The sequence below is a fragment of the Scatophagus argus genome, chromosome 9 (assembly GCF_020382885.2).
Source record: "Scatophagus argus isolate fScaArg1 chromosome 9, fScaArg1.pri, whole genome shotgun sequence".
Taxonomy (NCBI): domain Eukaryota; kingdom Metazoa; phylum Chordata; class Actinopteri; family Scatophagidae; genus Scatophagus; species Scatophagus argus.
The window spans coordinates 20,453,757-20,468,198 of record NC_058501.1 but is presented as its reverse complement, the minus strand read 5'-3'; the positions used below and the strand labels follow the sequence as shown (position 1 = coordinate 20,468,198).

General features: G+C 38.7%; 1 protein-coding gene and 1 long non-coding RNA gene across 6 annotated transcripts; both read left to right on the top strand.

Moving 5' to 3' along the window:
* Positions 1-5: 5 nt before the first annotated feature.
* Positions 6-6,874, top strand: dhdds (dehydrodolichyl diphosphate synthase). 5 transcript variants are annotated; one of them, XM_046399453.1, is made up of 9 exons: positions 6-81; positions 461-534; positions 1,200-1,316; positions 1,408-1,550; positions 2,606-2,722; positions 2,854-2,955; positions 3,108-3,222; positions 4,739-4,846; positions 6,067-6,874. In XM_046399453.1, the coding sequence occupies exons 2-9, from the start codon at positions 472-474 to the stop codon at positions 6,307-6,309; spliced, it is 1,008 nt and encodes a 335-aa protein (XP_046255409.1). In that variant the 5' UTR covers positions 6-81; positions 461-471; the 3' UTR covers positions 6,310-6,874. The 5 variants fall into 5 exon arrangements, with proteins under 5 accessions (XP_046255409.1, XP_046255412.1, XP_046255408.1 ...); XM_046399456.1 differs by having other exon boundaries at positions 20-93; XM_046399452.1 differs by having other exon boundaries at positions 35-127.
* A 1,018-nt stretch (positions 6,875-7,892) lies between these two features.
* Positions 7,893-12,071, top strand: LOC124064750. Its single transcript, XR_006844319.1, has 6 exons — positions 7,893-8,174; positions 9,493-9,510; positions 9,881-9,910; positions 10,223-10,267; positions 10,797-10,853; positions 11,403-12,071. It is a non-coding gene; the product is annotated as an uncharacterized LOC124064750 (long non-coding RNA).
* The last annotated feature ends 2,371 nt before the right edge of the window (positions 12,072-14,442 follow it).

The following is a 14,442-nucleotide window of genomic DNA, read 5'->3' as shown; positions in this document are numbered from 1 at the left end:
TTAAAAATCTACCGGCTCCTGACAGGAAGTGCGCCTACGTCACTTTACTCCAATGCGGAAGAGCTCGTCATCGTAAAAGCTGTGAGTTGGAAGGTCTGTGAGGTGTAATGAAATTATGGTGAATTTTGTAAGTAAAATAGTGTGTGGTTAAATAGTTTGAATGGGTGAAGCAGTTTCTATTGAGACTAGTGTTTTGTGGACGATGCGTGGCCCGGTTCGTGCATTAATAGCCTCATAGCAGTCAAGTTCGCTGCAGGTCTCGTGAGTCGGGCTGACAGTTAATGGAGAAATCATTCACTTGCTGCACAGAAGATGACATATTTTTTCTCTTGACACGTCCATAAGACATTCGGATAATCTTCAGTCGTGCACGGAATAAATTGGTGTTTTTTCTGACTAGTGTAGTGTGTGTTAAGCTGACAGTTAGAAACCTTTTTTTAAACCATTTGGATCACTTCAGACCGTCCGAACATGTCGTGGATAAAGGAAGGTGAATTAAATCTGCTTGAAAAGTTTTCAGCTAATATCCTGAAGGTAAGCCCACGTCTATACATTCTTACAGAGCTCTTTGTCTAGCCCCCAGTTTGTGCCTCTCATGTATTGCCATTCAAAAAGCCTTTTTATTTTCCCCGAGAAACATATAGACAGCGATGTGTGAAAGAACTCATTGGGTCATTAAACAACACTCACCACAGTTCTTGAGGTTTTTCCAGCCTCCTCAATTAGTCTTCTATCCATCTAGGTGACGAAGTATTTAATTTATTCACACATTTTTTAAAAAACTGCAACTGTTGTCTGAAGATGCCCTGTTTTTTGGGGGGTGCACAAAGATAGTAGCTGAAAATATAATCTCCTTGCTCAATTTGAACAATCTAAAACAACATGTTATTTTATCTTTATATTTTTCTGCAGAATCTGCTGCTTTTTCTGTTTTTGTCAATTAAGAAGTTGTCTTTTACAGTCTTTCTGGTTCAATAATGTAGGTGCAACTGGAGAAATGAGTTAATAACCCTTTTTGTATTTTCAGTTTTTTTTAATCCAGATGAAATAACCTCCAGAGCAGCTCTTTATAGCTCTATGACTTCCACATAATGGTTATACATTAGAGGCACAAAATAAGAAATAAGAGAACCACTAAGGGGCTGCAGCTAAGTACCCAAATCTCATCTGACTTTCCTGATCTTCATTACGTCTCCCAGGCCGGACCCATGCCTAAACATGTAGCCTTCATCATGGATGGTAATCGTCGCTTCGCACGTAAGAAAAACATGGGGTGCCTTAAAGGGCATATGCAGGGCTTCAACAAGCTTGCAGAGGTGAGGGTGTTGAGAATAAAGCATGTCTTCTCATATGCATGCCATCTGGACACAAAATAGGTTGCTCACGTATGTGTCCCTTTCACACCAGACATTACGTTGGTGCAAGCATCTGAACATCCAAGAGGTTACAGTGTACGCCTTCAGCATTGAGAACTTCAAGCGCACCCAAGATGAGGTGGATGGGCTGATGGACCTGGCCAGGGAGAAATTTATGAAGCTGCTGGAGGAACGGTGAGTTTCAAGTCAAGGATTCTAAATATTTAAAATGGCTTTTCACTTTAATGTTGCTTTTTGGTCAAGTTTTGTACGTCATATGATTCACAGCTTCTTTAAAATAAAGTTGAGAGGAACTGAAATGTTTCAGTTTCAGGCTTTGCAGAAATGAACAGGGCTTCAGGGCTGGTAGTCAAAAAACTCCAGTGAAATGCTTTCAAATGATCATAGTTCACTGTTCAAAGCATCCACACTGAGAATGTATTGGTATTTCTACTGCAACTGGATACAACAACAGTTAACACTGACACAGAAACGCCTACCACTGCACTGGCCATTGAGTAAGATATACTGTGGGCTGATGCCACAATGACCAAGAGGAACAGAGGCTGACTTATAAATAGGATTGCACAATATCAGTTATTTCCATGGCTATTTTGGCTGATACTGACTTTTCCCTGCAATACACCACAATATCTAATTTACAACCGTTGCTTCTAAGTAAACTGTAGCTGTGATTATGAGTGCAAATATAGATATCCAAAATACTTACTTAAACCAATGAACAACTGGCTACCACGGCAAATGTTTAATAGAAGATCAAATAAAATATTCATTAATAGATAATCACTTAATCACTAAGTCAACCAACAAACTTTAGTCTTATATTGCCAAGCTTTCCTTCACAATGCAGAATGAGGGGAGTAACTTGTCACACTCAGCTCTGGTGCTTCTTACTTGTTGACCCCACCTCATCTCTGTTCTTCAGTTACCAAAAGTACATTTTTTGCCTACAGCAGTAACACTGCAGAGACGCGGTTACTGTTACTATGTTGGACGCTGACACTTGACAAACCACTTTTACACAAGATACTGGACTGCAGACTGCTCCTCTACTCACTTGCTGCTCTGTGGAAAATCCTTTGTGTATCACTGGGTCAGAAATGCGAATGGAGAAGTTTCGGCAGCCTTGTCAGATGGATACGTCTTCTTCCCATTATACAAGCATGAAGAATGCTTGTCTTGAATTTTCTACTCCTCTATACAGCTCTCTTGTCTCTCCACTTGTTTAGGGACAACCTGGAGAAACATGGCGTTTGTATCCGTGTGCTTGGTGACTTGAACTTGCTGCCACTCGACCTCCAGCAACTTATTGCCAAAGCTGTGGTGTCAACCAAGGCACACAATAAGTATGTGTTCACCCCTGCTTCTGTTACATTATTCATGACTCAACTTTACCTCTATATTATCCATATGACGTAAAGACATTTTATATTATACGTTGTAAATGACCACAGATGTACAAATGCTCGCTTTGCAGATGTTTCCTGAATGTGTGTTTTGCCTACACGTCAAGATATGAAATCACCAATGCAGTCAGAGAAATGGCTTGGGGAGTGGAACAGGACCTGATCAAAGCAAGGTAAAAAAAAAAAAATACCAACAACAGCAAAGACAAATATGGAGTTGATCTTTCAAATAACATACCAGTATCCATAGTACAACAAAGAATACAAAAAGAAAGCCTGGAGAGCCATTGCTTGAACAAGCTTTGTGTTGTTCTGTCATGCTCAGTGATGTTTCAGAAGCGTTGCTGAGTGAGTGTTTGTACAGCAATAATTCTCCCAATCCTGATCTGCTCATCCGCACCTCTGGAGAGGTGCGCCTCAGCGACTTCCTTCTTTGGCAGGTGAGGATGACTGCATGGAAAAATGATGGCAATCAAGGTTAAGAGCCGTTGTTTTTAATATGCCCCTTGAGAGATTCAATTCAATTCAATTCAGTTTATTTATATAGCGCCAATTCACAACAAACAAGGCCAAACTCTTAAGGAGGTGAGGTGAGAGGTGAGAGAAGGAGCACACAAACAGAGATGCGTAGTAGCAGCAATGATACCAGAAGTATTGGAACTATAGATAATGATAATGATGAAGTAGTACAGAAGGTACTATGGTGATTATGATAACAATAGTAGTAACAACAATAGTAGTAGTAGCTGTACAGAGTAGTAATAGAATTAAAACAGATTTTGGCTAAACAGTAGTAATCGCAGTAGGTTTCAAGCAGGACCGCAGCAGGAGGTCCAACCACGATCCATGGGAACCTGTGAGACGAGAAAGCACAAGGACTCCAGGGAAGAAGTTGAGTTAGTGATATGCATTAATGGGACATAAATGTGTGCAGAAGGAGAGGGAGAGAGAGCTCAGTGCATTGTGGGAGATCTCCCAGCAGTCTAAGCCTATAGCAGCATAACTAGGGGACAGCCTAGGCCAGCCCTAACTATAAACTTTATCAAAAAGGAAAGTTTTAAGTCTACTCTTAAACGTAGAGAGGGTGTCCGCCTCCCGAACCGAAACCAGAAGATGGTTCCACAGTAGAGGAGCTTGATAACTGAAGGCCCTGGTTCCCGATCTACTTTTGACGATCTCACTTAAAATTGATTGAATTTGAAAATACTGAAGTAAGGTTTGACATATGAATTCCCATCCTTGGTTGAATATTTGGTGATCATCACAAGTTGGGGTAATTTCCTGAAAGAGGCACAGCAGCCGAAACCCTGGCAATTAGACCTGTATTTCTGCTTATGTGACTTTAAAGCACTCACATTAGTTTATGTAGAGATTGCCCCACGTTTGAGTTCAAGTCTTCCAGTAAGACTTTGAGGTGATCTTCAGTATTTGAGAGTTTGGGTACAGGCACATTCTGTTTGTGGTCTCCTTTGTCTGGATTTTACCAGCGAAATTTAGATTTTTAATAAAGGCTTATTTTATAAAGCCATGTGTCTTAAACAACTTATTCATGCTAGCTCTGACTCACTCATCTTACCCTGTTAAGACTGTGACCAAATACAGGTTTTTTTTTTTTGTATTTGCATGTCTCTTTAACTGTGCTGACTGCACATACAGCCAATATTACCATTGCACAGTCTATGTACATAGTTTATTGGCAGCTAGTTAGAGGTGTTATATTTTTATACTTTAGAATTGTCTTTTGTTTTTACTGTATTATTTTTATTTCTGTTTATCTTGCCATTCAGTGTGGGCAGCAAAGGAAGAATTTAATTGTACAGGGAAACATGTTTCTTTCTGTACATATGACAATAAAACACTTTGACTTTAACATCAACCTCACACATTTATATCAGTGGACTTACAGTTTCCCCTCTCAGACTTATCTTTTTTCTTTTTGTTTAATATATTCTACAGACTTCCCACTCCTGTATAGTCTTTCAGTCAATTCTGTGGCCAGAGTACTCATTCTGGAACCTGTGTGAAGCCATTCTCCAATATCAACTAAATTACAAATCCATTCAGGTAAGGCTTACGTTGAGACACTGTTTGCTTGGTTGTCACCACTGTGGGATTGTGCATTGGAAAGGGCTTATAGGAAGAAGAACATTTCAGAATACAGCGAGGAAGGTACTGATTCACCTCTTTTGTCATTCTTACTTATTCGGTGAGTGTAGGTGAGGAACTGTGTGACTTCAGCTCCCTGTTGCCAGTGCAGTTTTTCTTGTCCTTGCCACATGCCAACACACCACATGATTGTTTGTTAGGGTGGCTGTTGCTTTTGCACCGTCTGTCTGGTCTGCGTGAACCACTGTAGGTTGCCAGATATTCATTTGAAAACTCACTTATAGAAATGGTCACTGTCAGATCTCTATTAAAATGCAACCACTGTGATGATGGCTATGTAAGTACTGGCTGTGTGATTGTGTGTGAAAACACTCACAAAATGATGTAATGTGGCAAGGGATGAAACATCAAAAATTGTGGGTTATTGTAATTTAAGATGCACTGCACGGTCACTCTGGCGCAAAACCATAATTTAGAAAAATTAAGTTAACAGCTGTGGCATTTGCTGTCACAAAGCCTGTGATAAAAATTATTAGTTTGTCTTTATGGCATTAAGTTAAATTTTTCCTACAAAATATCTCACGATTCAAACCCTGAATGGGTCAGTTTAGCATTGCCACTATTCTCAAATACAAAGGAAATATCTTGAGTCAGTATTAGAGTAAAACAGTTTTTATTGACTTTCACCTGGCACGCAACCTGTAATGTCTGTGGTGCATGTATATATGACCATCACATCAACAGGGACTTCAATGACAATGCATTCTAAATACTTGGACAGCTTTGCAGCTATAACAGCTTCCACTCTTGTGTGAAGGCTTTCCACAGCATGTTGGAGTGTTGGATGGGGTTGAGGTCAGGACTCTGTGTGGGCCAGTCAAGTTCTTCCACACCAAACTCATCCAACCATGTCTTTATGGATATTTTCTATTCCAGTCCCGCTGGAATAGAAAAGGACCTTCGCCAAACTGTTGGCACAAAGTTGGAAGCATAGCATTGTCCAAAATGTCTTGGTTAGTAAAAAAGAGGCTTTTGCCTATATAGTGCACATCTACAAAACAAAAAAGGGCATAGCTTTATAATTGGTAATTAAAGCAATTCCTACTTAACATGGTTAACTGGAATTTTTATATATACAGTACATATATATATGTGTGTGTGTGTGTGTTGTATTTTAGAAAGCCAGAGAGCTCCATCAAGAGCATCAGGCCTTACAGCAGCTAGAGGAGGATCGGGTATGTGTGTCAGAGCACCTACAGCATCATGGGAATGGAAAGCCCATCGACGCCCAGAAAAGACAAGAGGCACTGCTACACTACATCGCCTGCCGGGAAGAACGAATTCAGAACTTCCTACAGGCACTGAAGCACAAGAGAGACTCTTATTTTAATGACTTATGGAGTGAAGCCGTCTTAGCATAGGAAAGCTCAGAAGAACAAACCCCATGTTCAAGTGGGGATTAAACCTCTCTTGTCCTCTTCCCCAAAAGGGCTTCTGTGGAAAAGGGAAGAGTGAATGGTAACTGGGTAAGGATTCATTGTGTTACTGATTAGATGAGAGGAAATATTTACCCCCATGGGGCTGTAGAGAAATTATTTATGATTGTAGAATTAAAAAAAAAAAAGTCTAATATGTGGAAATCTCTGGTCAAGATGTAGTTAAATTGTTATGTAAACTGTCTGTCAAATGCATGCAATTGGAAGATCAAATTATATGAGCGAAAGCAAGGGATCCTGTATTTTGGAAATGTTTGTGAAGAATTCATCCAGATAAATATAACTCAGTCCCGTTTTGCATTTTTGTTGATTTGCAAAGAAAGTGTCGTTTGTGGAGTGTGACGTGAATGACATAACTAGATTTTGACCAGTTTTCTTAAACAGAATAAAGTGTTAACTGTATGTCAGATATGATAAAATCATGTGATATTCAATCCTTTATACTTTATTACATGTTGGATGTTTCCGCTGTCTTTGATCAGTTGCCACAGTTCTTGCCTCCATGTGGTTTTTAACATATTGGTATCTTATGTCTTCCCATGTGTGGCAGAAAAATATCACTCTGGTATGGTATAGTATCGCAGGGAAAAGCAAATTATTGTATTTGATTTCCTATTAAATCATTGTGGCCTTTTTTTTTTTTTAACAACTGAATACCTTTCATCTCATATAGCCATATTCAAGGATTCAAGAAGCTTTATTGTCAGTTTACACATGTAGACCGTGAGGTGGAACGAAATTAGTTTCCCTGGTCCCAGTATGAGCCCAATAACCTACAAAACACGTAACTAAAAATATAAAACAACACTATATAAATATAAAAACAACCAGAATAAAAGATATAAACAGTGTCAGGGGTGACAACAGTATTTACAGCGGTATTGCGCAAATGGCAGACTAGTGCAAATGAAAAGAGTAGTGCAAAGTTCTGTGCACGATATGAACTGCACCTTTAATTTCCGCTAGTAACTTTAACTAGCAACTATAAATACTCCAACACAATTAAAGAATATTAGTGGTATAATGTAGATAAATTGTCAAAAGTAAGTACTCAAATGTAAGCTGCATTTATGTTTATATCAAATTATTCTGATATTATTACTACTGTTTTAACAGATAACTCACTTGTTTCGCATGAAAAGTTTTGATTTGAAAAGCAGGCCAATTATACCTGTGAATCAAATGTAGTGGAATAGAAAAAATATCTCCCTCTCAAGGGCGAAACTGAAGTTTAAATTAAAATATTTTAAGTTAAAGTACTAACAGTACTTGAGTAAAGTACTTAGTTTACATCCCACCAGAACTTTGATATTATGACTATCATACAGTAGATGTCAGGATATTTTGTCACGTCGAGATTTATCACCTCGAAAGTTGGGTTAATCTGATTAATAGAAAGAAGCAGGTGAAAAACAAAGAAATAAAAAGTGTCTTTTGTCGAAAACAACCCCAATCAATCAGAGACCTTCAATATAGCGCCTCCCTGCGGTCCCGCTCAGCATTTTTCAGGACTGGTTTCTGCCTCTTTAATAAATGGGTGGTGCCTTGAACCACGTGACCTATTTGCATCCAATGACAGACATCGAAATACAAAACTGGTTCAAACCGGTTTCGTTCTTATGTTTCAGTGTATAAACTACAAAAACATTCGTTTGCATTATACATTCGCCATTTTACTCAGCAACTGGTCGGTTGTCGTTTGTTATCTTTCCGAAAGGAGTCCATTATTACGGTTGCATTTTTGAGAGCTTTGTGTGTCATTTCCTATCAACACCATGGTTAAATCTAAGGTAATATTTTTATTTTATTTTTTAACTCCGTGCATTAGGGTTTATGTAGTTAACTTGAGGTTAATCTTAGGTTGCGTTTGTTATTTGTGCATCAGAGGAACGTCATCAATCCTTACAGGCGTTACAGCTATGGCGGTCTGACAGAAGAGACCTGTCCGGGCATCCTCCCATTCGTCGAAAATAAAAGTTTGTATTGTAGGTAGCAACGTGAAATACCTCTTAGTCAAGTTAACACGAATGATGACGTACGTAATTGTATTTTCACGTCCTGCGCCAAAGCTTTGACTAGTGCAGCCGTTGACATTGCGCTTGCAAAATGTCTGGCATCGTTGTCTTTTCCCTCTTTGACAGGAGGTTGGAGGGTGGGGGGTGGCTTCTTGACAGGTTAAACGCAACAACAAACTTTTTGATACACGTTATGCAGTGTAGATATCAGGAGAATGAGGACACATAATTTGTGAGTGAAATTTACTAGTGGCGAGTGGTTTGGTAATAATGCGCTTAAGCACAACCTGCAAATTAGAGGAAGGAGTTGGGGGAGGGGAGGCGGCACTTGTGTTTTTTTCACTGTCTTGTTTTGAAAAGTGAGGCTTGTTCACGCATGTTGATTCAAACAGGTTTAATATTTCGTCGGTTAGTTTTAATTTAATCCACAATGGCCATAAAATATCTAGCGCTGCGGATGATATCGCCAAGTTACCCGAGTGCATAACATCAAAAAATTTAGCTATGGGAAATGTACAACATGGATTGTTTCGTAATGATTTTATTTAATTAGGACTAGCGTTAATTTTGCGTGCTGTGATTGCATCCTATTGCAATCACAAGAGGATGTGGCATTTATCTTAACAAAAAAACATTTTTGCAAAATCTATTTAAAAATGCATAAACGATTGCTGTTTATCAAATCTTGCGTGAAATGTAGTTCTGTTTGCAATCTCTGCAGCTTTGTGTTTGCTTCGTTTCATTATATGGCGATAGCTTCAGATGAGTAAAGCAGTAATCTTATCAGTCTCCCAACAGCTGTCTATCGCCGCGCACTGATACAAAACAAAGGAAGTTGTCAGGGCGCCAAGGCGCTGTCATGGTGACCGGACTGCTCAAATTTGAATTCAAATATGGGCGGGAAGACGTTAAGAAGAAATGACTTTTTTAATTTGCCTGTTAGGTTTCGTGTTTTACTTCTCTGCTATTACAAGATCGTATCTGCAGAAATGTGACTTCTGTATTTTAGTGTTGTTTGATTTGTTATGAGATTGTATGTGTAATGATGGCATGTAAATTTTAATGTTGTGCTTTGTTTTTCTTTGTCTTTCAGAAAAACGTCCCAACTGAGGTTTGTAAAACTACTACTAATAATAAATAATAACAACAAGAAGAAGAATTAGTAACAACAATAATAATAATAATATTAATAAATAAAATTATTCGAATTATATTGATGCTAGTTTAGTGCAAGACTACTGTACCATTTCTCAGAAAATATTTTAGATTGTATTTTACTTTTTTGGTAATTTTGTTGGTGAGATTTGAGGTTAAAGTTTCCATTTAATGTAATTCTTGCTTTTATTTCTAAATAATTTTGATAGAATAAACCATCTGATGCCCAATTTAGGGCTGTAAATATTCTACTCAGTTAGGGCCATTGGCAAATTAATTAAATCTGTAATTCATAGTGAAGATTTTCTTTCTCCTTGGCTCACTAGGAAAGGAGAACTTCTGAGCGGCTGGCGAAGGTGAGCATCTCAGAGACACAATGAATCAGTACTATGAGACTGCTGTTTTTCTTTGTGGTGATTCTTGTTCCTCGTCCAACAGTCGGTTCTCTCCTAACAACAGCATCCTCTGTGGATTAATATTAAACCCTGAAATTGAAATGAGCATGAACCCGTTGGCTCTGTGTTTGTGTTGCAAATTAAGTTCTCATACCTCTTAGTCTATCATCTGTGATTTAAATATAAAACCGTAATCGTTTTAAGATATGGTCACTAAGCTAACATACTCAACATGTAACATGACCTTTCAAAATCTTTCTTCTTGTTTTGCAGAAACCTAGACCTGCAGCAGTGGAGAAGAAAAAGGCTCCTGCAAAAGTATGAAACTAATAGCACAAGATGACTCATGTCACATGGGAAACTGATTCATGGCCTTGACTTCCTTCAAGGGACATTAAAGAGTAAACTAAAGTAAACTGCTAAACCACTTTTTTTTTCAGCTGAAAATCAGTTTGAATAGTATTTAGTAGTGTCACTGATCAATTCCGGTTCACATCTTGACATGTTAGAGGAAAGTATTTGAATTTTACATTTTGTGCTGTTCATATGCATAGTGACTGCCATCTACAGGTTGAAACATGGCTAATGAATTGAAATTTGTGAGTGGCTGATCTGGAGGCAGGTGACGTATTTGGCAACGTACACATTATTTGAATTTTCGGGACAGCAGAAATTAAGCCAAGACTCTGGGGTTTAGTTACTCTTTAAGTTTGTCCTAGTACCAGGACAAATGGAAAAGTACCTTTTGAGAGACAATTTAGATGTTGTGGTCCACTTGATATGTATGATATGTATGCTGCCTGGGGAACTCTAATCCCTTAGTAATCATGTGTCATGTCATTTGTAGAAGGTGCCCAAAGCAAAGAAGGCCAAACAAGCTGAAAATGGGAGCACCAAGGCTGAGGTTTGTTTGTTTTTTTAAGAGAATCTTACAATCTTAAACAACAAAATTTTATCTATTTATTTATTGCAGGTAATTTGTGTTTTTAACTAACAGATAATCCACACAAGCAAATAAGTAGAAGATGCTATTTTTGATTTGCCCATCTTGAGTGTCAGTGGGGTAAAGAAATTATAGAAGTTATTATATATTATTATTAGAAGTTATTATTGTTATTATTTTTTTAGCTTACTGTGACTTAAATCCTTTCTGTTGTGGTAACATTGATTTGACATCACAAATGATTAGTGTATCAATTGTCAATTTGAGAGCACAAAATCTTAAATGTTGTCCTGATATCTCCAAGGCTATGTAAGAGGAAGACATCTCAAGACAATATGCATCTGTGTACAGACGAGATTAGAACAACTCGTGATTTTGATGAGAGTTGCTGACACCCTGTAGATAAGATAAAACAGATGAAATCATGGGGTGATAATGATGCCAATAAAATGCAGTGTCCTGGTGCTGAAATAAGTAACGCCTTCCAACGTTCTTATTCTCTGTCCCCAGGAGCCAAAGGCCGAAGCCACTGACGCCAAATGAATAACGGTTGATGTGCTTACTCTGTATACTTGGTGATTGTACAGTTTTAAATAAGTATTTTTTACCAAGTTTTATATTACAAATGTCATTTATAGGTTTGTTTTGGGCTTGCACTTGATGTAACAAAACTTTGTTGTCACATTCATATCCATTTAAAAATGATTACCGTCCATATCTTGTAGAGGTGGCATTTTTAGTCGCTCTAATTCAGTTTCTGTCTCTTTTTATTTGTTTGTTTGTTTTGTTTCTTCTTTTTTTTTCAAACTGCTGAGTAATAGATATTTTCAAGCAAGTTGGCGTTTGAATCTAATTTTAAACATAAGGCAGCTAAAGCATATTGTCAAAATTTAAGGGGGAGAATAGGAATTTTGCCTTTTATCTCCTTGTATTTTAATGTTAAACTAATAAAGAAATTTGCTCACCAAATGTTTCTGAAACATTGCATGTTAACATGAGGTCTAGTCATTGAAGATGCCACTGAAAAAATTACTGTCATTAGGTCAAAAGTTTTGATATGTCCCAAAAAACATGTATGATGTGAACCTGAAAAGTTGTGTTTCTGTTGGGGGGGAAAAGGAAGCTTTTCTGACTTTAACGGTTGATCTAAATGTTCTTGAATAAAAATTTTCAAAATGTCTTCTTTGTTGTGACATGAAAACCTCACTGAGGAAAGCGGGAAAATAAAAGTGGCCTCGATTGCTGTAGAAGTGCAGCGACCATCCCGTCACTTCATGTGAAACGACGACGATCTTAGCCAACAGCTGTCCTCCTCAAACCAGGACATACATTTTAAGATAATTACCACCCAATTCTTTACACCACGCTGTCACTGAGGGTTGAAGTTAGCTGCGCTCTGGGTGAGGACATTTTTAAGCATCTTCTCTGACTGCCTAGAAAAATACTTGACTCTGGAGGCTGATTGACCTGGAAGGATCATCCTTCTTGGAATTTATATAAATCCTTCAACTAAGTCGAAGTAGAGAGCGTAAAGAGGCGCTGCCTGAGAAACATCATCACTATGAATCTACAGTAGTGGCAGTTCAATCTGTTCCAGTGCTGTTGTCTAGTCAGTTATCTTTCCAGTTTATTCTCAGAGTGTGCCAGCAGAAACCTCTAGTCGTGCTGAAGTACGATGTTTCCCTCTGAAACAGTGGAATGGATTCATAAAATTGCACAAAACTGAAATGTCAGCTTGTAAATATCTAAATAGTGAGTGCTTAAAAGCGATTGGCTGACTTTGCAGCTGTGGAAAACCTTTCGTGTATTTGCTTGGTATGACCAGTAGGGGGCAGTGCCGCATCGCTGAGGAGACACTTGTCTTCATTCCAGCGGGGGTCTCCCTCTGCTTTAAGTCGTGTGCAGAACTGTGAATCTAATGTAGGTCAAATATGACGCGTTATGTTTTGAAACCTTTAACCAGAATAAATGTTCATTATTGACGATTCTGGTCTTTCTAACTGAATTTAACACGATGGTTCGGCAGTGACAGCAACGTTCAAATATAGATCAAATGTGATTTTTATTAAGTTTTGTCCGTTACATAATGAAGTGAAACGCTGTTACTGCTTATTCTGTATATTAAGGTCCCATTGCAGAGTATCTCATCTTCATCTCTTTCTGTTTAAACTGTAAAGTCTGTTGTACGTTGGTTTTATTAATTAATACAATTGTAAATAAATATTGTAAGCACAGAAAGAATTATTCTGTTATTCTCTAATCTATAATTAGTTTAGTTTTAAGATTTCACTTTTCAACTTTAGAAACAGCAGCTGTTGAGAGAAGCATCCACAAGGTCTTTACTCAGTCGCTCCTCTGCATGAAACAACCTTCCTCATGAGTTGGAGTGAACCCAGCTGTCAAGGAAATGTAGATGTAGGATGGCAGTCGCAATTTATCAGCCAATGTGGATGAAGAAAGTCCTTAATGTGCTCAGATAATATTCAAATTTGAACATCGTGTCCATGACAACCTGGCAAACTCCATCTGCTGAGGAAGGAATCTTGTGATTTGTGTCACATTCAGGATCTCGTGTCGACCGAGTGTCAAGAAGCAAAGACATTCGAGTTCTGTCTGATGAGACAGGTGAGAGTCTTGATGAGAGAGACAACCTGCATCCTAATATCAAAAGTTGTATGTCAGACAGCAATAACTTGTCTCAGCAAAAAATTAAGTTCCTTACTACACATCAGCTTGGTAAACAGGTAAATCTCATGTGTCATCTGTCAAAGGAACTCGCTGCATCCTGCTGCTTGGGGTCAGTGGGTTCATATGAAGTCCTGAACCAGGAGAGCAAACGGGGAGGACTGCAAGGCAACACATCTGAGACACAGGGGTCACTTAATATGTAGAAAAGCACAGGGAGGAGTACTTAATGCATGTGACGTGATATTGATGATGCATCAGAGAGACGTGCAGGAGCTCTGAGTGTACTTTCTCCCTTAAGTGATGTAAATGAAAATGAAAATGGGGGCAGCCCTGGCCTGAAGGTTGGAGAAGCGGCTTGTGATTGGAGGGTCACCGGTTCGATTCCCCCACCAGGAAAAATTTGGGTGTGGTGGAGTGATTAATGCGAAAAAATGCCCCCCCCCCCTCCATTAGCTGATGTGCCCTTGAGCAAGGCACTTAACCCCCCCAATATGCTCCCTGGGCGCTTTCACTGCATGTAATTTGCCGGGTGTTGCATGTGTGTGTTCAGCTAAGGATGGGCCAAGACGAATTCAGTGTGTGTATGTAAAAATATATATACTGTCAATAAAGCTGATTCTTCTTCTTCTTCTAAACGCACCACGGACTGTGGGAATCTGCCATTACAACCAATCTGAATCACTTTGCAAAGCCCATCCGGTCATTTTTGGTTGTCTCTGTTTTGACACGTGACGCATATTAGAGAAAAATAATGAAAACGAAATTAAAAAAAGCCCGTAGAGGAGAAGCACAAAATGTTCCAGGACGCGGTTGTGAACGGACGAGCTGACTCCTCCTCCCGGCTGTAGGGGTCCATGTCGCA